The sequence below is a fragment of the Balaenoptera acutorostrata genome, chromosome 16 (assembly GCF_949987535.1).
Source record: "Balaenoptera acutorostrata chromosome 16, mBalAcu1.1, whole genome shotgun sequence".
Taxonomy (NCBI): Eukaryota; Metazoa; Chordata; class Mammalia; order Artiodactyla; family Balaenopteridae; genus Balaenoptera; species Balaenoptera acutorostrata.
The window spans coordinates 15,512,002-15,536,420 of NC_080079.1; the positions used below are offsets into that span (position 1 = coordinate 15,512,002).

At 33.5% G+C, this 24,419-nt stretch overlaps 1 protein-coding gene across 1 annotated transcript in view; it reads right to left on the minus strand.

Moving 5' to 3' along the window:
* ATRNL1 (attractin like 1) overlaps nt 1-24,419 on the minus strand; it is a 706,302-nt gene that overhangs the window by 546,640 nt on the left and 135,243 nt on the right. The window contains exons 11-15 of the mRNA XM_007173145.3: nt 22,953-23,037; nt 21,439-21,647; nt 20,256-20,374; nt 10,255-10,387; nt 5,899-6,080 (exon numbers count right to left, since the gene is read on the minus strand). Of these exons, the coding sequence (XP_007173207.2) occupies nt 5,899-6,080; nt 10,255-10,387; nt 20,256-20,374; nt 21,439-21,647; nt 22,953-23,037 (728 nt within the window). The remainder of the gene's footprint in view (nt 1-5,898; nt 6,081-10,254; nt 10,388-20,255; nt 20,375-21,438; nt 21,648-22,952; nt 23,038-24,419) is intronic.

Genomic DNA, 24,419 nt, shown 5'->3' on the forward strand with positions numbered 1-24,419 from the left:
CAGCCTGGTCCATGGGCCAGTTTGGAGCCTGGAACTGTGGGAGCCACCCAGGAGCGTGGATCCACAGGGCTTACCTGGCACTGGATCAGGCCATGAGCCTGAATCCTATGGACTGGTGCTGGGGCAAGCCGGGCACCTGGGCCAACAAGTATGGTCATGAGGCTGCAGGGGCTAGCCTGGTACCAGGGTCCACTGGGGTAGGCCTGGTCCTGAGTCTTTGGGGTAGGTCTGACGCCTGAGTCCATGGGGGTGGGCCTGGTACCTGGGATCACAGGGGAGGGCCTGAAGCCTGAGTCCACTGGGATGAGCCTGACCCTGGGTCTCCAGAGGCCAGCCCAGTGCTGGGGTCTAATGGGGAGGGTGTGGATCCTAGGTCTCCTGTAGCCTAGGCATATGGGGGACTAGCCTGGAGGCTGAGTCTGCGGGTGCCAGCCTGCAGCCTGAGGCCACAGCGGCCAGTGTGGCAGTGGCATGCGCCTGGCGCCTGGGTCCACAGGGATCATCCAGGCACCGGGGTTCACCAGAGCAGGCCTGGAAGTAGGGTCCAAAGCAAAATCGGTGCTCATTTCATTCTCCTTCCCCTTTGCAGAGGGTATTTCTCACCCTTTCTCACCGTGCTTCCTGTACGGTGCAGGCTTAGGGGAAGGATGATGCAGGTAATGTGAAACTGTCCTTTCTACCATCTTCAATGAGTGTTTTCTTATTTCTGTGTTCCCCCCACCGTCCCCAACCCGGTGCTATAATCTCTTACCTGGACTCCTTAGCTTTTGTAAAGGTATTTTGTATATGGATGATTGTTCAAATCAATGTTTCTGTGAGGGAATGAGTGCTGCAAACTCCCATTCTATCACCTTGCTGATATCATTCCTAAACATTTCTACCTTAAATATACATACTAATAATTTATGTTCTCAGTTACCAAGCTAATAATATTATAATGTGAAGTAGTTTCAAAACTCCACATCATCTTTTTTTTTTTTTTTTACATTACTGACTGTCAGGATAGAGAAAAATATGTCCCTCCACCTGAGTCTTTAACAATATAGAAATAAGATATATAAATCCAGTATTTATTCTAAATATGTTGTACAAATGGTCCTAGAGAGCTTATAAAGAACCCGTAGACCTAGAAATTTATAGTATATAAATATAACAATTTTCACACAGAAAATACTCAACAAATATTTCTTAAATGAAATTAAAGTATTATGAATATTCATTATAACAGTAGATCTCATATCACCTAGTAGAGTACTGTACACACAGTAGGTAGTCAACAAATTTTGCTAAGCAAGGCCATGAGTACAGAGATGCTTATTTTCCAACATCCAATTCCTGAGACAGAGATAGTGCTTAATAAATAATGTTTCTAATTATAAAAATACACATGCTGCTTTGCCTTGTGATCATCATATATTTCATACTTATTCTCAAAGATATTTTGATAACAAAAAAGCTATAACATTTTTATAGTTTTTGATAATAACAGCAGGAATCAATCCAACATAGCTATTTCAGATTAATGACTGTGCTTCACATTACAGCAACTCTGCCTGTATTTCCAAACTATCTATAGTAAAAACAAGTCATTTAAAATGAAATATTATTCTCTAAATCATCATGGTAAGAATCTGCAAGGAAGAGGAGAGGAACAGAAAAATAAGCAGTTGATAAAACATTTAAAGTAACTATTACGCAGTAAATGAACTGGACAGGCAGTTGAAAAATGAAAGATAAATTACTATATTATGAAAATTCACTGCAGCACACCATAAATCATTGCAACATTTCATTAGCCATTTCCGATAAGTAAATGATCATTTGATCCAGGATACCTATTTAAAGTGCATGAATTTGTCAATCTTTATTTGCTACAGAAGGGTTACCTTAAGTTTATACAACTGCAATGACTCAGGATATAATTCATTTATATAAAGATATGCTTAGCGGAATGTCACCTTGCAGAAAATTCCACCTTTGAAATTTTGCTAAAGCTCATATTTCTAATGAAATAAAACATTCTTCATTTACAGGGCAGGCTATGCCACAAACTACTGAATCTAAGTCCATCATACATCCGAAATAATTGTTGGTCTAATCTTTACGATTTATAATCATAAGCATATACACACTACTATATATAAAATAGATAACTAGTAAGGACCTACTGTATAATCATAAGCAAGAAAAAATGAGCAACTTACATAAGAAATCTTGAAATATGAAACTTCTAAAATAGCATATTTCAAGGTTAAAATGTAGAAACTAAAAATAATATATTTTAAACAAGGAAGAAAGCAATAAAGCTCGAATGCCAAACACTAGTACTTTCTAAAACTCAAAGAATGTGGATCTACCAATAAGACGCTCTTTATAAGTTATACATATTCAGTAGAACTAATTTCCAAATGTTCATTGATAACTGAACCTCAATTTTATAATTAAAGAAATGAAGCTCTTGGTAGTACAAGAATATAAATAGATCTTAAATTATGTTGTATGCTCCATATGACTAAAAATAAAACCTTACAAATAATACTGTCAATATTTTCTAAAATATTTTTTAAAAAATCAATAGATCTCTCCTAGATGACACCACTTGCATCTTATCCTCAACCATAAGGCTGGTAGCTCTCAAACAAAGCAAATTAAGAGAAAAAACAGAGGCACTTCTCTGACCTCCTTACAAATATCTTCATGCGCTGGCCAACTCGAGGTCCTGCAATAATTAACTACAGCATTACTCTAGGAAACTCCTTAAGTCCACGTTACTGGTCAGGTATCCATCCATCCTCTATCTTCATACATCACCCTGTGTGCATCTATCATTGCAGTTATCACACTTTGGTATAACTGTGTTTGTATTTCTCCCCCATAAGCTCTTTAACAACAGTGATTGTTTTTGATCTCTATATTCTCAGCAAACAGTAGACTGCCAAGTACAATGAAGGTGCTCAATAAATTTGTACTAAATGAATGAAGATTAGCCCATCCTTCCCAGAAATATAGCTTCAGTTCACACAAAAATGGTTTTACAGATCAATTTTTCATACAAATTTAATTATTATAGTTTTTCTTTACCCTATTAATATCAAGCATATAACAAATGTTTGACAGACAAGTATCACAATGTGATATCCATGTAAAATTTTTGAATATTTATAAAAACTGGGGGTATAATAAATTTATCAATTTTATTAATGGGGGGAGGGCTTTGACTCTACAGATATAAAATGGCATTAGAAATTAAATTATCTGTATCGATACTCATGAGAAATACACACACTAATACCACCACAAAAATTATGGCAGGCAGTAATAACTGAATGTTCATACAAACATTTCAACAGAGTATGTGTTTAAGTCCCTCTAATTTTTTAACATTTATACAAAACTGTTCTTATATCACTTTTTAAAAATCAGATGCTTATTCCCCTGTTATTAGCAAAAGGAAAATCACTAACATATATTCCTATTCTTTAGCATAAATCAGAAATGATCTTAAGAAGGAAAAGGTCTTAGTATAATTAGTGGGGGTGAGTGGAGGAAGGCTTTGTAAAGTGGAAAAACTAAAACACTAGTCTGGGGCAAATATTTTTCTACAGTCAATATCAATATTATTAACTATTCATTGAATAAATTCATTTAGTTACTTAAGAATTCATTATCTAATTAATGATTCTTGGAAATAGTAGTTATAGCAGTAGTGGAAACAGACATACAAAAATAATCTTTAAAATGCAAACAATAATAATGATAACTTTAGTAAACACTAAGAAATAAAATTTATCTATGCTCCTCACATACAATACCTCATTTATTTCTCACAATAAACATATAATATAGCTATGATTACTATCCCAGTTTACAGATGAGGAACAAAAGGCTGGGGAGGTTAACTTGCTACTAAGCTGTGGAGATAAGCAGTATGTCCAGACTGCATGCTCTCCATCATTTTGATACACTGTCCTCGATGCTGCTTAAAAATCAGCTGTACCAAAGAAGTATTACTTAACTGTTTCAATAGTAAGCAATTGGTAATCTTTGCTCTGAAAAATTTTCAAGCCAAAACCATATCCACTGCACTGCAGAGTGGAGTTCTGTAGCACCAACAGACCCTTGTCCAATAAAAGCCATAACCTAAGGTCAAAAGAAGTCGTTGAGATCTAATATAGTTTTCAAAGCAATAGTTGAATTATAGCCATATCTCCATTATTTGTATAGAAATCATACCACTCTGTGGATTATTTACCACAGTGTGTCCGTGTGTGTATGTATCTTAAACATTGGCCAAATCTTGTACATACCTCAGATCTGAGGTATTTATTATTGTTTAGCTTTATCACTTACCTGATCTATATTGAGTTCTAATTTTATTTTGACACAAAATACAAAAATCTTCAATGATGCTATGACAGTTTATATTATCTTAGTATATTTCAAGTATGTACACAAACTAAATAAGGTATCTTAAATTAGATTTAGTAAATTATTTCTAAATCTCCTACAACTTAAGAGTTGACTATATTTTTTCTTTTTTTTAATTGATGTATAATTGACATATAACATTATATTAGTTTCAGATATACAAAATAATGATTCAATATTTGTATATATTATGGAATGATCACCACATAAGTCTACTTAACATCTGTCACCATACACAGTTTTCTTGTGATGAGGATTTTTAAGATCCACTCTCTTAGCACCTTTCAAATACATAATACAGTATTATTACCTACAGTCACCATGCCATGAATTACAGCCCTATGGCTTGTTTATTTTATAACTGTAAGTCTGTACCTTTTGACCCCCTTCACCCATTTTGCCCACCCTCCACCCTTGCCTCTGACAACTACCAATCTGTTCTTTGTATCTTTGAGCTTGTTTTTTTGTTTTTTCGTGTGTATGCTTGTTTCTTTGTTTTAAATTCAACACATAAGTGAGATCACAGGGTACTGAAATCTTGCCATTTGCGACAACACGGATGGCTCTTGAGGGCATTATGCTAAGTGAAATGAGTCAGACAGAGAAAGAAAATGATCTCACTTACATGTGGAACCTAAAAAAAATTCAAAAACAATATATATCACAATATTACAAATATCAAATCATTATGTTGTCTACCTGAAACAACATGTCAACTATACCTCAATTTTTAAAAATGTCCTCAAGATATTTCAAGTAAGTATCTAAATAAGATATTTCAAAACAATATTTAGTAAATTATTTCCAAATCTCCAACTTAATCTGTTCTTAAGAGTTGACTGTATTTTAATATCCCAAGAACAGAAAATACTGTGAATTCCTATTTAAAATTTCTTATAAAATGATATTTGACATTATTTCCAAGGAAATACTCCATTTTCTATGGACCAACTCTCTAGGAAATTGAAACTGTTCCCAAATGCTGTATGTTCCAAATCTCCCATGTACTTTAAAAATCGGTTTAAGTCCTGCTAATTATTTGTATATTATTTCAAGCAAATCTATACCTAGGAAAATAGCATAATTCAAAAACCTAACCCACAGAACACACACACAAAGATACATATATACAAATATAGCCAATGTGTTGGTCTAGTGTTCTAATTATAAGGGACATCCCAAAATTATTACACTTCAAAACAAATTCTTAAATTATATGCACAAGTTTTAAAGTATATTTAAAGTATATTTATTCATATGAGATGTCTTCTTGGTAAGATAATGCAATGGTTTACTGAGCAAAACATGAGATGAGTAATTTAGAAAACTTTATTACCAAAGAAATCAGTTCTACTTTTACTTCGACGATTTAGTAAAAATAATGTATTAAAAAACAAAAAGAATGAACCATTGCCAATGGTTACAGGATTATCAGCATATTTCCATAATAAAAACAAGTATAGTTGTTACCTGTTGCATATACTTCTGTATTTCATCCAGTACAAATTCTACTTCTTTCGAGGTTGTTAATGAAGCAAGATTTCCACTAAGATTATAGCAATAAAGTTTTGCATTGTCATAGTTTTCTCTACTGGAATTAATTCTAAGACAAGCATCCCCAATATGATTCCATCCTTCTCCACAAAGATGAGCTAGTCAAAAAAAAAAATTATATCTTATTTTTAGATTACCAAAAAGCATGTGTATTTTTCAATTATTTCAGAATTCTAAATACAACTTCGGTATTTGTTTAAATAATTTTAACAATAAAAATTTAAATATATCACTATAACATACTAAACTAAATTTGTCTAATAGTTTGATGAAGAATAAGAAGATTCTAATTTTTTCTTTAAATCTTAAACATAAGAAAAGCTATGGCTCTATAACATCTGTTAAAATGTGTTGACTGTTAGGTTTTCTGTGTAAACCTAGTGTACTGGCATATGGTTTCTCAGCAAGTAAAATCACTACTGCACTTATGTCCCAAAGTGCAATTTATATAATACAAGATCACTTTAATAGAAAAATAAGCAGCACATAACAAAAGCAATCTCAAAGTTATCCTACAAGTGAGCTAATTGTCCTCTAAATCTAATTTCCATAGCCCAGGTGTACGATTTTGATATAAGTTGGGTTCTTTGATTCTTTAGTTATAACTGTGGGGCGAGAAGTCTCATTTCATTTACGTATAGTAAAGAAGCTATAAGCTTTGCTTTCTAATATTTATTTTTACACAGTCATTCAGGTCTTTCGAAAGTTTAAACATACCACTCAGTAACAGTGGTTTATCCTTAGGGTCCAAACTGAACTTAAAACAGTGCCTATTTTATAAAACATGGATTCATAAATACAATATAAAGTTATGGTCTAGTGTGCATTAATTAACATTGCAGTGTTTTATTAACACACCGATCTATGAAGTTTCACTACATTTTAGTTTCCACATCACTAAATATATCAGTGCCTCTTGCCATTTCAGCCTTGGATGCATTAATACAATCTTTATGGAATTATTATAAAGCAGCAATTCTCAAATATTTTGGTCTCAAGACCCCTTTAACTCTTAAAAATTATTGAGAACTCCACATATTTTTTCCCTTATGCATTTTATATCTATTGGGTTTGACCATATTAAAAATAAAAACTGATCTTTTAAAAATATACTTATTCATTTAAAATTATAATTTAAATTTTTATTACAAACACACTTTTCCAGTTTCTGGGATGTCTTGTCCCTTTATGCTATTATAGGCTTGAAGAAGATGTACCATCAAATTTTCTCCTTAGAAACAGTTCAAATCAGGTCCCTGGCATCAAAACATTGAGATGGGTTGATAAATGAATAGGGCATGGATAGGCAGCGAGATCAGGAATAAGGCAGAGCAAAATGTGCATCGTAGAATCTAGGGTGAGGGTCTTGGGTATCCTCTCTACAATTCTTTCAGTTTTTCTATATGTTTGAAATTTTTCATAATAAAATGTTGCGGGAAAATATAACAACTTAAAATAAATAGCATATTTAATTTTTTAATTATAGTCTCCAAAAAACAAAACAGTGAAAAGTGTGGCATTGTTTTATAAATATTTTTGCAAATCTCTTTAGTATTGGTTTAGTATAACTGTATTCTCGTATCTGCATCTACATTCAATCTATTGGAATCACATATTATGTAGCCTTTGGAAAACTATTTACATAGTAAACCTATAACAGAATGAGAATCACAAAAGCAAATAGTATCTTAGTATTACAGGGTACTCTGGTTCTTTAATAACTGCTGTCCTGTTAAACTAGGTAATGAGAATAACACACAGTGCTTGGAACACAGTAACCCCTCAATAAACTGGAGTCATTTAATAAGACTATTTCAAACACGTCTGTTTTCATTTTCGGGCTACACATATAGCAATCTTCCTTGTCTTCTGAAATCTAAAGTACCAAATCACTTTAAGGAAAGAGTGCAAAAGTTTTTGTCAAATTTCGGTTATTTCTTTCCTTACTAAATCAAGGAAGGATTTACATTAGTTTTGGCTGTCTCTCTTTTTTTTATAAGATCAAAAATACCTGGTTGATAAATCATACAAATGCAAACAATGCATGGGCCTTTGAGGCTAAACTAAATTATAGCCCTGAACCAAATGTTTTGATGTTTTAGGCTTCTGTAGTATTGAGCATCAACTCAGCTTTAGAGTTAAAAGGATAGCAGTTAATTTTTTCAATAAGTTTAGTTAGACAAATTCAAATTGCCAATTTTTTTTTTTTTAAATTTATTGGCTGTATTAGGTCTTCGTTTCTGTGCGAGGGCTTTCTCTAGTTGCAGCAAGTGGGGGCCTCTCACTATCGCGGCCTCTCTTGTTGCGGAGCACAGGCTCCAGACGCGCAGGCTCAGTAGTTGTGGCTCATGGGCCTAGCTGCTCCGCGGCATGTGGGATCTTCCCAGACCAGGGCTCGAACCAGCGTCCCCTGCATTGGCAGGCAGATTCTCAAGCACTGCGCCACCAGGGAAGCCCCAAATTGCCAATTTTATATGAGATCAATGGGAAAAATGCAATTCACAAATTTTCATGGAAAAGTGCAACTACTGTACAGGCTGGGCCCTCCATTTAGAGCATTCACTTCCTTGAGACAAGCTGAATGGAAACCAAACTATATGTATACCAAGCTGGTTCTTAGTAAATATGAACACAGGGCAAGGTAAGTTAGTACATAATGAAATATTTTATTGTATTTATTATTCTCCAAAATAATAGCCTGGTCAAGTAGAACCCTTATACCAAACCAAAATATTTTCCCAAGCAATGAATAGATGGGTACTACCAAAAATGACTTCACTATTATTTTTCCAAATTTCCACTGGTAATCGAATTCCCTTCTTATTGAGTAATATTCCTTTAAACATATATATTCCTTCAGTCAAATCTTATTTTAGTCTAGGATTTTCTTTGTCTTTTTAAAGAGACTTTATAAGTATTTTTACTGATCTACATGTTATTTTTAGACTTTAACACTTAGAAATCATTACTTTCAAGTTTAGTGTCATATCACTAATGCTTCTCAAATCCTGCCTACTGCATTAATATTCTCTAATTTACTCAAAGTGAACACACATGCATATATCACTATTTAAAAGCTTCAAAAGTCAGTACATAGAGAAAATGCCAAAACCTCAATGGTACTTTTAAAGGCAATCTAATTTTTATTTTCTTACATGAACTTATATAAGAAAGACTTAAATCCTGTGATGGAATTTTCCAACACTTTCTAGAACTACATAGGTTCAGAAAATTTTTCTATGAAAGAATTAAAAAAAAAAAAATCATGGTATAGAAACAGGCAAAAAACTGAACAGAGATAGAACTCCTAGTTACTAGTCCCCTCTGCCATTTACAAGTCATGCACTTTTAAGCAAGTCACATAACCAGTGTGTCTCAGCTTACCTGTATAACAAGAAAATGGAACTGGTTAAATAACTATACAAATTTTCGATTTTCTGATTTTCTCTTTCATATTTGAAAGAAAGAATACTTAGGGTCCACTAAGAAGAGTGTTAGCTATAAAAATTAAATTGAAATTTCTCTTTAAAATGAGTTTTGGGACTTCCCTGGTGGCACAGTTGTTAAGACCCCACACTTCCAATGCAGGGGGCCCGGGGAACTAGATCCCATATGCATGCCGCAACTAAGAGTTCACATGCCACAACTAAGGAGCTGGCAAGCCGCAACTAAGGAGTACACATGCTGCAACTAAGGAGCTGGTGAGCCACAACTAAGGAGGCCGCCTGCCACAACTAAGACCTGGCACAACCTAATTAATTAATTAACTGATTGATTAGTTTTTAAAAAATAAATAAAATGAGTTTTGCTCTGGTTTGCAGAACTTAGATTCTCATTAAATCATATAACAATTATTATAAATGTTTCAATTTGTAACAAAAAAGCAGTCAGTAAAAAACAGTTCCTGGAATTTAAAAAATAAAGGGCACTTAAAAAATAAATCCAATATGCTAAAATGTTAACATTGCTAGATCTGGATACTAGTCTGAGTACTTTTTATTTTCTATGTTTTTAAGACATAATTTTTTAATTGAACAGTATTCTGATCAAGTCAATAGCATAATAAATACAAGAAACCTTGAACATCTTAAAAGAATTAGAAATGAATATACAAACTTTTCTTGTAGAAACACTGCTATCATTACTCCAATATTATTGTTTATTTGCTACTGATTTAATTTTAGAAAATGGAATGTTCTTACTAAACGTTCTTTACTATAATGGCATTCATCTGTGGACTATAAAACTCATTTACCAAATTGAAATTTTTACCTGGTAAAGCCTGGCACTCTTGTTGTCGCTGATCCCACTGGCAATTCAAGTTTAGTGAACAGCTTTTACAGCTGGTAAGTTTGTTACAAATTTGCTCATTTCTCACATGACATTTGGTATAGTTTTTCACAGACTAGAAAATTAAAAGATAAAGCATGTTATTTTTCACTTTTGTACAGCAATGACTCTTAAACTTCAGTGTATATATAAGTCACCTGGTGAGCTTTACAATACAGATTTCTAACACCAAATCCAGTTGTACTGAATCAGAATTTCTCTTACTCATTTCTTTATTTAAACAAAATTCTTTGAATTAGAATGTGTGCTTACTGGAAAAACGTGCAAATTACACAATTTGAAACAGAAACCGTGTAATGAAAACCTATTCTATTGAATTTGATAACAGGTTTCCAATTCAATAAATAAAGCCAATGCACAAAGTCATTTCTCTCAATGATCACATGAAAGAATTCTAGTCATAATAAAACTATCATACAGACCCCTGGGAATGAAGTAGAAATGACGAGTAAGAAAACTTAAAGAGATGCTTTAGGTCCTGAGGAGTGGGGTTCCAAGCAGTGTTTTCCAGAACTTGAGGTGCAGCAAAATGGTGGTAGAAGCTTGTTTAAAAATTCAGACTTAGGGCTCATCTTTGTGACCTCTATTCACGAAATCTCGGATGAAGCGCAGAAATAAGCGACCCTGTGTGGAATCTGAGGAGCTGAATAAAATGGTGGCCTGAGCAGAGACTCTTAAGCAAGTAACGTTGAAGTCAACATGGAGAAGAAATGAGACAAAGCAGGGAATGAGACAACACTTAAGGGCCTATTGAAACAGTTCAGAGCCGTGTGGACGAAAGGCTCTTGGTGCTCCAGCCAGGCATCAGGGCCGTGCCTCTGAGGTGGGAGAGCCAACTTCAGAACACTGGTCCACAAGAGACCTCCCAGCTCCACGTAATACCAAACGGCAAAAATCTCCCAGAGATCTCCATCTCAACATCAAGACCCAGCTTCACTCAACGACCAGCAAGCTACAGTGCTGGACATCCTATGCCAAACAACTAGCTAGACAGGAACACAACCCCATCCATTGGCAGAGAGGCTGCCTAAAATCATAATAAGGCCACAGACACCACAAAATACACCACCAGACGTGGACGTGCCCACCAGAAAGACAAGATCTAGCCTCATCCACCAGAACTCAGGCACTAGTTCCCTCCACCAGGAAGCCTACACAACCCACTGAACCAACCTTAGCCGCTGGGGACAGATACCCAAAACAACGGGAACTACGAACCTGCAGCCTGTGAAAAGGAGACCCCAAACACAGTAAGATAGGCAAAATGAGACGACAGAAAAACACACAGCAGATGAAGGAGCAGGCTCAAAACACACTGGACTTAACAAATGAAGAGGAAATAGGTAGTCTACCTGAAAAAGAATTCAGAATAATGATAGTAAGGATGATCCAAAATCTTGGAAATAGAATAGACAAAATGCAAGAAACATTTAACAAGGATGTAGAAGAACTAAAGAGGAACCAAGCAATGATGAAAAACACAATAAATGAAATTAAAAATACTCTAGATGGGATCAATAGTAGAATAACTGAGGCAGAAGAAAGGATAAGTTACCTGGAAGATAAAATGGTGGAAATAACTACTACAGAGCAGGATAAAGAAAAAAGAATGAAAAGAACTGAGGACAGTCTCAGGAACCTCTGGGACAACATTAAACGTGCCAACATTCGAATTATAGGGGTACCAGAAGAAGAAGAGAAAAAGAAAGGGACTGAGAAAATTTTTGAAGAGATTATAGTTGAAAACTTCCCTAATATGGGAAAGGAAATAGTTAATCAAGTCCTGGAAGCACAGAGAGTCCCATACAGGATAAACCCAAGGAGGAACACGCCAAGACACATATTAATCAAACTGTCAAAAATTAAATATAAGGAAAACATATTAAAGGCAGCAAGGGAAAAAAAACAAATAACACACAAGGGAATCCCCATAAGGTTAACATCTGATCTCTCAGCAGAAACTCTGCAAGCCAGAAGGGAGTGGCAGGATATACTTAAAGTGATGAAGGAGAAAAACCTACAACCAAGATTACTCTACCCAGCAAGGATCTCATTCAGATTCGATGGAGAAATTAAAACCTTTACAGACAAGCAAAAGCTGAGAGAGTTCAGCACCACCAAACCAGCTTTACAACAAATGCTAAAGGAAATTCTCTAGGCAAGAAACACAAGAGAAGGAAAACACCTACAATAACAAACCCAATACATTTAAGAAAATGGGAATAGGAACATACATATCGATAATTACCTTGAATGTAAATGGATTAAATGCTCCCACCAAAAGACACAGGCTGGCTGAATGGATACAAAAACAAGACCCATACATATGCTGTCTACAAGAGACCCACTTCAGACCTAGGGACACATACAGACTGAAAGTGAGGGGATGGAAAAAGATATTCCATGCAAATGGAAATCAAAAGAAAGCTGGAGTAGCAATTCTCATATCAGACAAAATAGACTTTAAAATAAAGACTATTACAAGAGACAAAGAAGGACACTATATAATGATCAAGGGATCGATCCAAGAGGAAGGTATAACAATTGTAAATATTTATGCACCCAACATAGGAGCACCTCAATACATAAGGCAAATACTAACAGCCATGAAAGGGGAAATTGACAGCAACACAATCATAGTAGGGGACTTTAACACCCCACTTTCACCAATGGACAGATCATCCAAAATGAAAATAAATAAGGAAACACAAGCTTTAAATGATACATTAAACAAGATGGACTTAATTGATATTTATAGGACATTCCACCCAAAAACAACAGAATACACATTTTTCTCAAGTGCTCATGGAACATTCTCCAGGATAGATCATATCTTGGGTCACAAATCAAGCCTTGGTAAATTTAAGAAAATTGAAATCGTATCAAGTATCTTTTCCGACCACAACGCTATGAGACTAGATATCAATTACAGGAAAAGATCTGTAAAAAATACAAACACATGGAGGCTACACAATACATTACTTAATAACGAAGTGATTACTGAAGAAATCAAAGGGGAAATCAAAAAATACCTAGAAACAAATGACAATGGAGACACGACGACCCAAAACCTATGGGACACAGCAAAAGCAGTGCTAAGAGGGAAGTTTATAGCAATACAAGCCTACCTCAAGAAACAGGAAACATCTCGAATAAACAACCTAACCTTGCACCTAAAGCAATTAGAGAAAGAAGAACAAAAAAACCCCAAAGCCAGCAGAAGGAAAGAAATTATAAAGATCAGGTCAGAAATAAATGAAAAAGAAATGAAGGAAACAATAGCAAAAATCAATGAAACTAAAAGCTGGTTCTTTGAGAAGATAAACAAAATTGATAAACCATTAGCCAGACTCATCAAGAGAAAAAGGGAGAAGACTCAGATCAATAGAATTAGAAATGAAAAAGGAGAAGTAACCACTGACACTGCAGAAATACAAAAGATCATGAGAGATTACTACAAGCAACTCTATGCCAATAAAATGGACAACCTGGAAGAAATGGACAGATTCTTAGAAATGCACAAACTGCCGAGACTGAACCAGGAAGAAATAGAAAATATGAACAGACCAATCACAAGCACTGAAATTGAAACTGTGATTAAAAACCTTCCAACAAACAAAAGCCCAGGACCAGATGGCTTCACAGGCGAATTCTATCAAACATTTAGAGAAGAGCTAACACCTATCCTTCTCAAACTCTTCCAAAATATTGCAGAGGGAGGAACACTCCCAAACTCATTCTACGAGGCCACCATCACCCTGATACCAAAACCAGACAAAGATGTCACAAAGAAAGAAAACTACAGGCCAATATCACTGATGAACATAGATGCAAAAATCCTCAACAAAATACTAGCAAACAGAATCCAACAGCACATTAAAAGGATCATACACCATGATCAAGTGGGGTTTATCCCAGGAATGCAAGGATTCTTCAATATACGCAAATCAATCAATGTGATACACCATATTAACAAATTGAAGGAGAAAAACCATATGATCATCTCAATAGATGCAGAGAAAGCTTTTGACAAAATTCAACACCCATTTATGATAAAAGCCCTGCAGAAAGTAGGCATAGAGGGAACTTTCCTCAACATAATAAAGGCCATATATGACAAACCCACAGCCAACATTGTCCTCAATGGTGAAAAACTGAAACCATTTCCACTAAGATCAGGAACAAGACAAGGTTGCCCACTCTCACCACTATTATTCAACATAGTTCTGGAAGTCCTAGCCACAGCAATCAGAGAAGACAAAGAAATAAAAGGAATCCAAATCGGAAAAGAAGAAGTAAAGCTGTCACTATTTGCAGATGACATGATACTATACATAGAGAATCCTAAAGATGCTACCAGAAAACTCCTAGAGCTAATCAATGAATTTGGTAAAGTAGCAGGATACAAAATTAATGCACAGAAATCTCTTGCATTTCTATACACTAATGACGAAAAATCTGAAAGTGAAATTAAGAAAACACTCCCATTTACCATTGCAACAAAAAGAATAAAATATCTAGGAATAAACCTACCTAAGGAGACAAAAGACCTGTATGCAGAAAATTATAAGACACTGATGAAAGAAATTAAAGATGATACAAATAGATGGAGAGATATACCATGTTCCTGGATTGGAAGAATCAACATTGTGAAAATGTCTCTACTACCCAAAGCAATCTACAGATTCAATGCAATCCCTATCAAACTACCACTGGCATTTTTCACAGAACTAGAACAAAAAATTTCACAATTTGTATGGAAACACAAATGACCCCGAATAGCCAAAGCAATCTTGAGAACGAAAAATGGAGCTGGGGGAATCAGGCTCCCTGACTTCAGACTATATTACAAAGCTTCAGTAATCAAGACAGTTTGGTATTGGCACAAAAACAGAAATATAGATCAATGGAACAGGATAGAAAGCCCAGAGATAAACCCACACACATATGGTCAACTTATCTTTGATAAAGGAGGCAAGCATATACAGTGGAGAAAAGACAGCCTCTTCAATAAGTGGTGCTGGGAAAATTGGACAGGAACATGTAAAAGTATGAAATTAGAACACTCCCTGACACCATGCACAAAAATAAACTCAAAATGGATTAAAGACCTAAGTGTAAGGGCAGACACTATCAAACTCTTAGAGGAAAACATAGGCAGAACACTCTATGACATACATCACAGCAAGATTCTTTCTGTCCCAGCTCCCAGAGAAATGGAAATAAGAACACAAATAAACAAATGGGACCTAATGAAACTGAAAAGCTTTTGCACAGCAAAGGAAACCATAAACAAGACCAAAAGACAACCCTCAGAATGGGAGAAAATATTTGCAAATGAAGCAACTGACAAAGGATTAATCTCCAAGATTTACAAGCAGCTCATGCAGCTCAATAACAAAAAAACAAACAACCCAATCCAAAAATGGGCAGAAGATCTAAATAGACATTTCTCCAAAGAAGATATACAGATGGCCTACAGACACATGAAAGAATGCTCAACATCATTAATCATTAGAGAAATGCAAATCAAAACTACAATGAGATATCATCTCACACCGGTCAGAATGGCCATCATCAAAAAATCTAGAAACAATAAATGCTGGAGAGGGTGTGGAGGAAAGGGAACACTCTTGCACTGTTGGTGGGAATGTAAATTGATACAGCCACTATGGAGAACAGTATGGAGGTTCCTTAAAAAACTACAAATAGAACTACCATATGACCCAGCAATTCCACTACTGGGCATATACCCTGAGAAAACCATAGGTCAAAAAGAGTCATGTACCAAAATGTTCATTGCAGCTCTATTTACAATAGCCAGGACATGGAAGCAACCTAAATGTCCATCGACAGATGAATGGATAAAGAAGATGTGGCACATATATACAATGGAATATTACTCAGCCATAAAAAGAAATGAAATGGAGGTATTTGTAATGAGGTGGATGGAGTTAGAGTCTGTCATACAGAGTGAAGTAAGTCAGAAAGAGAAAAACAAATACAGTATGCTAACACATATATATGGAATCTAAGGGGAAAAAAAAAAAAAAAAAAAAAAGGCCATGAAGAACCTAGTGGCAAGACGGGAATAAAGACACAGACCTACTAGAGAATGGACTTGAGGATATGGGGAGGGGGTGGGGTGAGATGTGACAGGGTAAGAGAGTGTCATGGGCATATATACACTACCAAATGTAAAATAGATAGCTAGTGGGAAGCAGCCGCATAGCACAGGGAGATCAGCTCGGTGCTTTGTGACCACCTAGAGGGGTGGGATGGGGAGGGTGGGAGGGAGGGAGATGCAAGAGGGAAGAGAAATGGGAACATATTGTATATGTATAACAGATTTACTTTGTTATAAAGCAGATGCTAACACACTATTGTAAGGCAATTATACTTCAATAAAGATGTTTGAAAAAAAAAAAAAAGAGATGCTTTATCAAAATCCAATAAAATCTAAAAAGATAAATTATTCTGTGTGAAAAAAACACATGCTGCACCCTGAGGCCCCTTATATTTCAGTAGGCAGATATACTTACCTCAGGCTTTCTCATGTAAGGGTGTTAAATAGTTCTTTTCAACCAAAAAACTTAACAGTTAAAATTTGCTTATAACTCGCCCATATATAAAAATGGTTGAAGCAATTTTTATCCTCTTAGATACATACTTTAAAATGTCACCCATCAAATATTTATTTATAAACTACTATACTTTCCAACATAAAATACATTGCGGTCACCTCCATTTCAAAGATGTTAATTTCTTTAGAGCAAATTGCATATACTATAAGGTCACAGATTAAAAGTACATAGATACTAATGTTTATCTTATTCATCCTAAAAAAATCACAGAAGATACATTTTTTTAAAACCCAAATTACATTGCAACTCTTATTCAACCATCACGTTTTCATTAAGAACATACAAATTTTCTTAATGTTGTTTTTCTGATTCATAGCTTTTTGTTCTCATATAGCATATAAATCTTAGCAGTATTCTATACAATTATTATAGTTCCAAACATCTGTCAACTAACTGAAAATAAATTTACTTGAATCATCTGATAAATAAAATAACCTATAAAAAAGACAAGAGAATGGCTAAACAACATGTTAGAATAAGAGAAAGAATAACAGCTCAATGCCAATCTTTAGAATAACAATGGTAACATCAGAGTCATCATCCAAATAACTCAACTGCTCTTCATTAAGAACAGTATAATCGGGACTTCCCTGGTGGCACAGTGGTTAAGAACCCGCCTGCCAATGCAGGGGACACAGGTTCAAGCTCTGGTCCAGGAAGATCCCACATGCCACGGAGCAACTAAGCCCGTGCACCACAACTACCGAGCCTGTGCTCTTAGCCCGTGAGCCACAACTAATAAGCCTGCATGCCACAACTACTGAAGCCCGTGCACCCAGAGCCCGTGCTCTGCAACAAGAGAAGCCACTGCAATGAGAAGCACACGCAGCACAACAAAGAGTAGCCACTGCTCGCCGCAACTAGAGAAAGCCCGTGCACAGCAACGAAGACCCACTGTAGCCAAAAATAAATTTATTAAAAAAAAAAAAGAACAGTATAATCATGTATTGATACTGAAACAGTACAATAGATGAAATTATATTTCAGTCACACACAGGGCCAATTTATTCAATGATGGAAGAAAGCTGACTGTTACTTTGAAACATGGCTGGCATTTTTTGTCCTAATGAACCAGATGCACATTAGTAAACAGACTATGAAGCATAACCATTACTCTACTCATCTTCATCCTAATATATTTAGATGTAAATTTAAAATGAAAATCTGTAAGAAGTAAGGTTATTGGAGCTATTAGAGCACAAAATATGCAACTTGCAGTAAATATGACTAAATAATGAAATAGAATCTCAGTGGACATCATTTACACTAAAATCTCAGACCTTTCTGTATCCATTAGCATTTGGTTTAGCTTAATCATCAGACATTCTGATAAAACCGTCCAAAAGACACATTACATCAAAGTCTAAATTACAAGTGAGTACCATCTGCTCACTTATACTATCTCACCCAGTACTTTCCTTGTTAACACATCATTATCAAAAATACTGTAAAGCAAAAGGCCACTTTTAAAAATGAACACTTGATAACAATGTGCATAATACAATTTTTGAGATATGTGTATTTTCATATAGTGTAAATGTCTAAACTAAACACAAATTAACTCAGTTACCGAACAAAGCTTTAAGTAAAATCTGCTTGCAATTTTTATCTAATAACATTCTCCATTTTAGTCCCTTATTCCTATATTTTGTTTTACTTAGCTCCTACTTCCACATTATTCACTAATATAACTCCCATTAGATGAATATTATGCAAATATAAAAAAGTAATTCAAATTTTCAAAGTGAGTCATGTCATATTAACATTAAAACTCAAATAAAATTATCTATTATCATTACAGCAATTCATATCACTAAAAAGTATACACCAACACAATATGTATGAAAACAAAAGGGTTTAATTCGATTAGTCAATAATTCAAACTTTTCCTTCATTTTAAGTTTTAAATATTATTTTAGAATAGAATCATATAACTAAGTATTTTGAAATATGACTGGTTACTAAAGAAAAATTTTAGATGATAAACTAAAAACTTTTTACTTAGTTTTCAAATTCCCTTTTCTTTACCTTTTACTTCTGCCTGGTATCTTGGAAAACAAGTGGATAGTTTTCTTGATTAATAAAAATTCAGAAAAAAGAAAAAATAATATGCATTTAGTTGAAAATCTGTATGCACACTATTTAGTTATTTAAGCTATACTCCAATAAGAGAATCTTTGACCCTACTAAACATAATTGTTAATACTTTAAAATTTTTTTCCTTCAACTTGTTGACATCTTCTAAAATATATGGGACATTTTGATGCTACCCACTTAAAAGGTTAATTTTTGCTGCTCTTAATCCATTTTAATCTATCATCAATATTAATTTTATAATTTTTTCAATACTCTTATCTATAATAGGGTTCTCAACCTCATCACTAGTGAAATTTTGAGCCAGATAATTATTTTTTGTGGGAGGGCTCTTCATTCATTGTAGGATGTTTAGCAGCATTCCTGGCTTTCTCCATAGTAGATGCCAGTAGCAGCCCCACAGTTGTGACAACCCAAAAAACACACATTGCCAAATGTCCCTCCGGGTGACAATATTGCCTAAGAGAACCAAAGATCTAAAGACAGATAGAAGGAAAACTACCACTGTCAATACTTCAGATTAAACTTGCACACAAAGTGTATAAACAAAACGTAAACCACACCACTATTAATGCATGTCTGACAAGAATCTCACGGAAATGACTTACTTATATAATATAATCCTTATATAATCCTATTTTCATCAGCACAGAAGACAGTGTTTATAGCTACAGTCTTTTTTTAAAAAAAATTTTTGAAAGGATTTTCCCAACCTTATTTATGAAAAGAAGTAAAAGTTTCCGGATTCAAAATGGAATCTAGACTGACAAATATGAGCAAGAAACTACAGGCTGAATTTACAACATACCAAGAAGTAGGTGATTTCCTACATATTTTCTAAATGTCTTTTTTTTTTTTTGAAGTATAGTTGGTTTACCATATTGAATTAGTTTCAGGTGTGCAACATAGTGATTCAACATTTTTAAAGATTATATACTCCATTTAACATTATTACAAAACAATGGCTATAATTCCCTGTGCTGTACAATATATCCTTGTTGCTTATCAATTTTTTACATAGTAGTTTGTATCTCTTAATCTCATACCCCTATTTTGCCCTTCCCCCTTCCCTATTCTAAATATCTTGATACGGAAAGTGCTATTTTGTACAGTGCTACTAAATGGTAAGCTAATGATTATGAAGTAGCATGTTAGCTACAACATCATTTACCCATAAATACTAACCATACTGCAGTTACTGTTTGATGAAATGCATTTCTTGTCATCGCACCACTGGCACCCATTTGTATTGGCAGTACAGCTGGCACAATCTGCATATCTGTAACATCTGTCATCAGAAGCAGCTGTGATACAAATGGGAGAACACATCAGGATGAAAAAGAAAATGTCACACGTCTTAATTCACATATTTTTAACAACTGTTAAGAATCACTAAGACATTTTTTAACCATAAATATAACCATCAATATCAAAATAAGTTCTTCAATATGAACTCAATTTTGTAATTTAATTGGATTTAAAGGGATTTAGATACTTCCTAGACTCATCTTTATTCAGTCTACCAGGATCCTATAGCCATTTAAAATTTACACATTAAAATTAATTAATTAATTAATTAAATAAAATTTACACATTATGGAGGGAGAAAAAGATTTAGAGGTATTTTACTAAACAAAATGTATTACTATATATCTAAAAGAAAACATTATAACAAATACTCATTGCTTATTATTCTTCGTAAAGCTATTTAGAGACATGACTTTATTATAGATTAGCAAAACTTGATTTGTTAATTGTAGCACCAAAAATGTATAAGAGCCCCACTCATTTAAAGAAAATTGAACAATTTTTATCCAAATCATTCTTCATAAATAAATATTTACTAGTAATTATTCATAAGTTTGATTTATTTATTCAATATTTTATAAGAAATATTAAATTATAACAAAACTCATCAAAATTCTAGAAAATTTTTAACTTTATGGTCTGCCTTGGCAATAATTCAGAAAGAAAAAAACTACCAAATGCAGAATAAATTACTTCATTTTATTTCTTTGAAGCATACAGTATATCTTAGAAAGGGTGTATCTGAAAGCATTTTTTACTTACATATGAAAATAATTCATATATATGGCCATGTTACATATACAACTTGATATATAAATATTACATACAGAATTCAAAAAAGAAAACTAAAAATACCTAATAAAGATATTAAATTACTAATCACTGCTAAATTCAAACATTAATCACTGCTAAATTCAAACATTAGAATTCCTAATTAGAGGATTATGAGTTTTTAATTTCTGAAAGCTACTAAGGTAATTCTTACAAGCAGAATGCATTTCCATTTCTAGCCAAACAGAGAAGCTTTGTTCCAAATATAAAAAAGAAAAAAATTTTTTACCTGTTTTCAGAGGGCACTTTGCTCTAAGAATATTATTAGTATTCCCAGACTCCCAAGATTCACAGTGATTTTTATTCCAAATACATTTTATCCCTGGACCAGCATTTTTACAAAGTTCTTCATCTCTGAAAGCCTTGCAATTTGGAGGCTTGTATACAAGTATATCATTAAGGAGTACACTAGAAAATCCTCCAAATATATACATGGACCTATTAGAGACAAAATAAGAATCTTAAAGAAACAATATTAAGAAAAGTCTCTGTCTAATGTGTTAGTTTTAAAAATAAATTTAAATACACATTTTACATTATCTTATCTAGTTAGGAAACAATTTTTTAGAAATATATAGTAGCTGTATATACTATAATAAGATACACTTTAGACAATAAGATACACTTTAGAATTGCTATATAGAATTATAATTGTTGAATACAAAGAATTTAGAAATTAGATACAGAGTTCTTCATATAGTTTTACTATACTCTTATAAAATAAAAAGACCAAGAGTAAAATTATCAAAAAGATTTTCAAAGTTTCAATTTGAAAAGCCCAGATGATTACTGAATTAATTAATACTACCAATGCCAAAAAATTTGACATGCCTTCAAAACAGCCTAATTTTTGTTTCTAAAAATATTATTAACACAATAAATGGAAAAGGTCAGAAAATGCTTCAAGAATATCTTTTATTATTTTAAAAAAGTAAAATAAAAATCAACCAAATGCAGTTTTAAACAGAGAAGCCTAGAGGTTTTATGTTTACACTCTGAATTTCATTTATTTCAGTTTCAAAAGCTAACTGATATCAGTTACACAGCTTCATTGTGATTAAGTTCTGACTACTTTTAGTATTATATTGGAGAATCTTTACATAATTAGAATAAGGTAGTAATAAAATGAACTTATGAAAAATGTCATCATGAATTACAAATTTTATTTAATGAATGATCTAGCATATTGTTTACTGTCACAAGTCCACATTAACGAACTTTTGCTATAGAAATAGCAAAATCATAATAACTTAAAGGATGAAGGTAACTTAATGATCATCCAGTCCAAATTCCCAGTGGATATAACGGTCTTAAAGGCCAGAGAGGTTAAGAGACTTGTCAAAAGTCACACATTCAGTTATGACAGAACCAAAATGAGAATCTAATTCTTCTCACTTCCCTTGCTCTCCTCAAAAGAAATATGTGGCTAGCCTTTCTATCACTTCAGTCTGATCTTTTTTAAGGAAGTCATTCATGATCTGATCTCTGGAAAAAGGAAAGAAGGCAGGATGACTTTTTAAAAGAGTATCTGAAGTTCTATCTCAGCACCTTTCCTTTGATACTCCCCTGCCCCTTAAATAAACTTAAACAAAAAAGAAATGAAGGATATGGTTAATGAAGCAAAATTCATTCCGCGGTATTACAGGGATATATAAAATCCAATGCCATTAAGTACAAACAATAATTTTTTTAAAGAATAACAAAATATGTGGGTAGTATGACTGATAAATGTGCTTCTTTTACCCATTAATGACAACTGCAGAGTGTCCAAATCTGTTGACATCTCTATGAAGGTTTGGTTTCGGTAATATTTTCCATTCATCACAAGCTAGGAAAATGAAAACAGCAAAACAAAAAATGAAATAAAAGAACTATTTAAGACAAATACTATAAAATAATCATTGGCCAAATAAAGATACAATACTTAAAATTAGGAAGGCTTTCATTAATTTTCCATGACCTATAATTTAGTATCTTTACTCAACTAGCATTATTCCTTAAATAAAAATAACTTCTGCCTAAAATTCTCACAAATAATTTTACATGTATGAGAATAAAGGAAATCAAAGGAAAAAAATTAGATGAACTTTACATTGGAGGATAATTTCAATGACATATTTTATTAAATAAACCAAGAATCATATAGTAAAATTCATGAATGTCAATATTGGGCAAACCCATCAGGAAGTTAAATCACTAAATCAAATTTTACATGCATGCATGCAAAATTAAATGGAATATATAATACTCAATGAAAGAATGCCTAAAAATGGAATCATCAAAATAAAATATTTAAATCAGTTTAATGATTCGATATTTCAAAGGAATAGTTTTCATTTTATGTAAAGGAGAAGAGCTTTAGTTGCAAAAAATAGAAAAAAATGAAAAAAAAAAACCCTAAATAATTCATGAGCTACATAAAGACTATGGAAAGAAAAATGATTAAAGAAAACTGTTTATCATTTAAATATAGCCTCAGAATCAACACATATATTAATAGAGATTTTGAGATGTCAAATAATTCAGTATTCAGTGACTAGAAACATTCTCAGGACAGTGTTTTAGATTTTATCCTCTTAGACATGGCATATCTAAAGGCAGGCCTTGGTATTTAATACAAGCACATAGATGTAACAAGGTTTAAAACAAATTTATTTCATTTTTTGGTAACTTAGAAGCCCTTTTGAAACAAGAAAATAATCTCAAATACAATTAGTTGTAATGAAATACTTGTTTTCTTATATAAGCAATCATGTCTATTACACTAGAAATGAAATAATAAATTTGGCTTTAATTCAATATTATTACTAGTAAAGATCAAAGGAATCACAAAAACCAAAACCATAGTTTAGAACATTAAACTGGAAGACTGAGAGCAATAAAATATATCTTGAATTATATCTCCCACAGTGTATGAGGTTCACAAATCTGCCCCAAAAGGGGTATTCCTTAGTTGATATAATCTCTCTCTTTAGTTCACAAAGTACATGAACCTATTAAATACTCTCGAAAGAGAGAGTACAAAAGCATAGAAGCCTAACTTTACTAAACCCAGTGTTTTCCCAATGTTTTATCCATAGAAGCACTTTTCACATAACACCTATTCACATTCCCAGGAGCCAAGGCTCTGAAGATCACATTTTGAGAACTACTATTATAAAGGCCTACACATAATATTCATAGTCTACAAATTTTATGCATTAGAGTTCA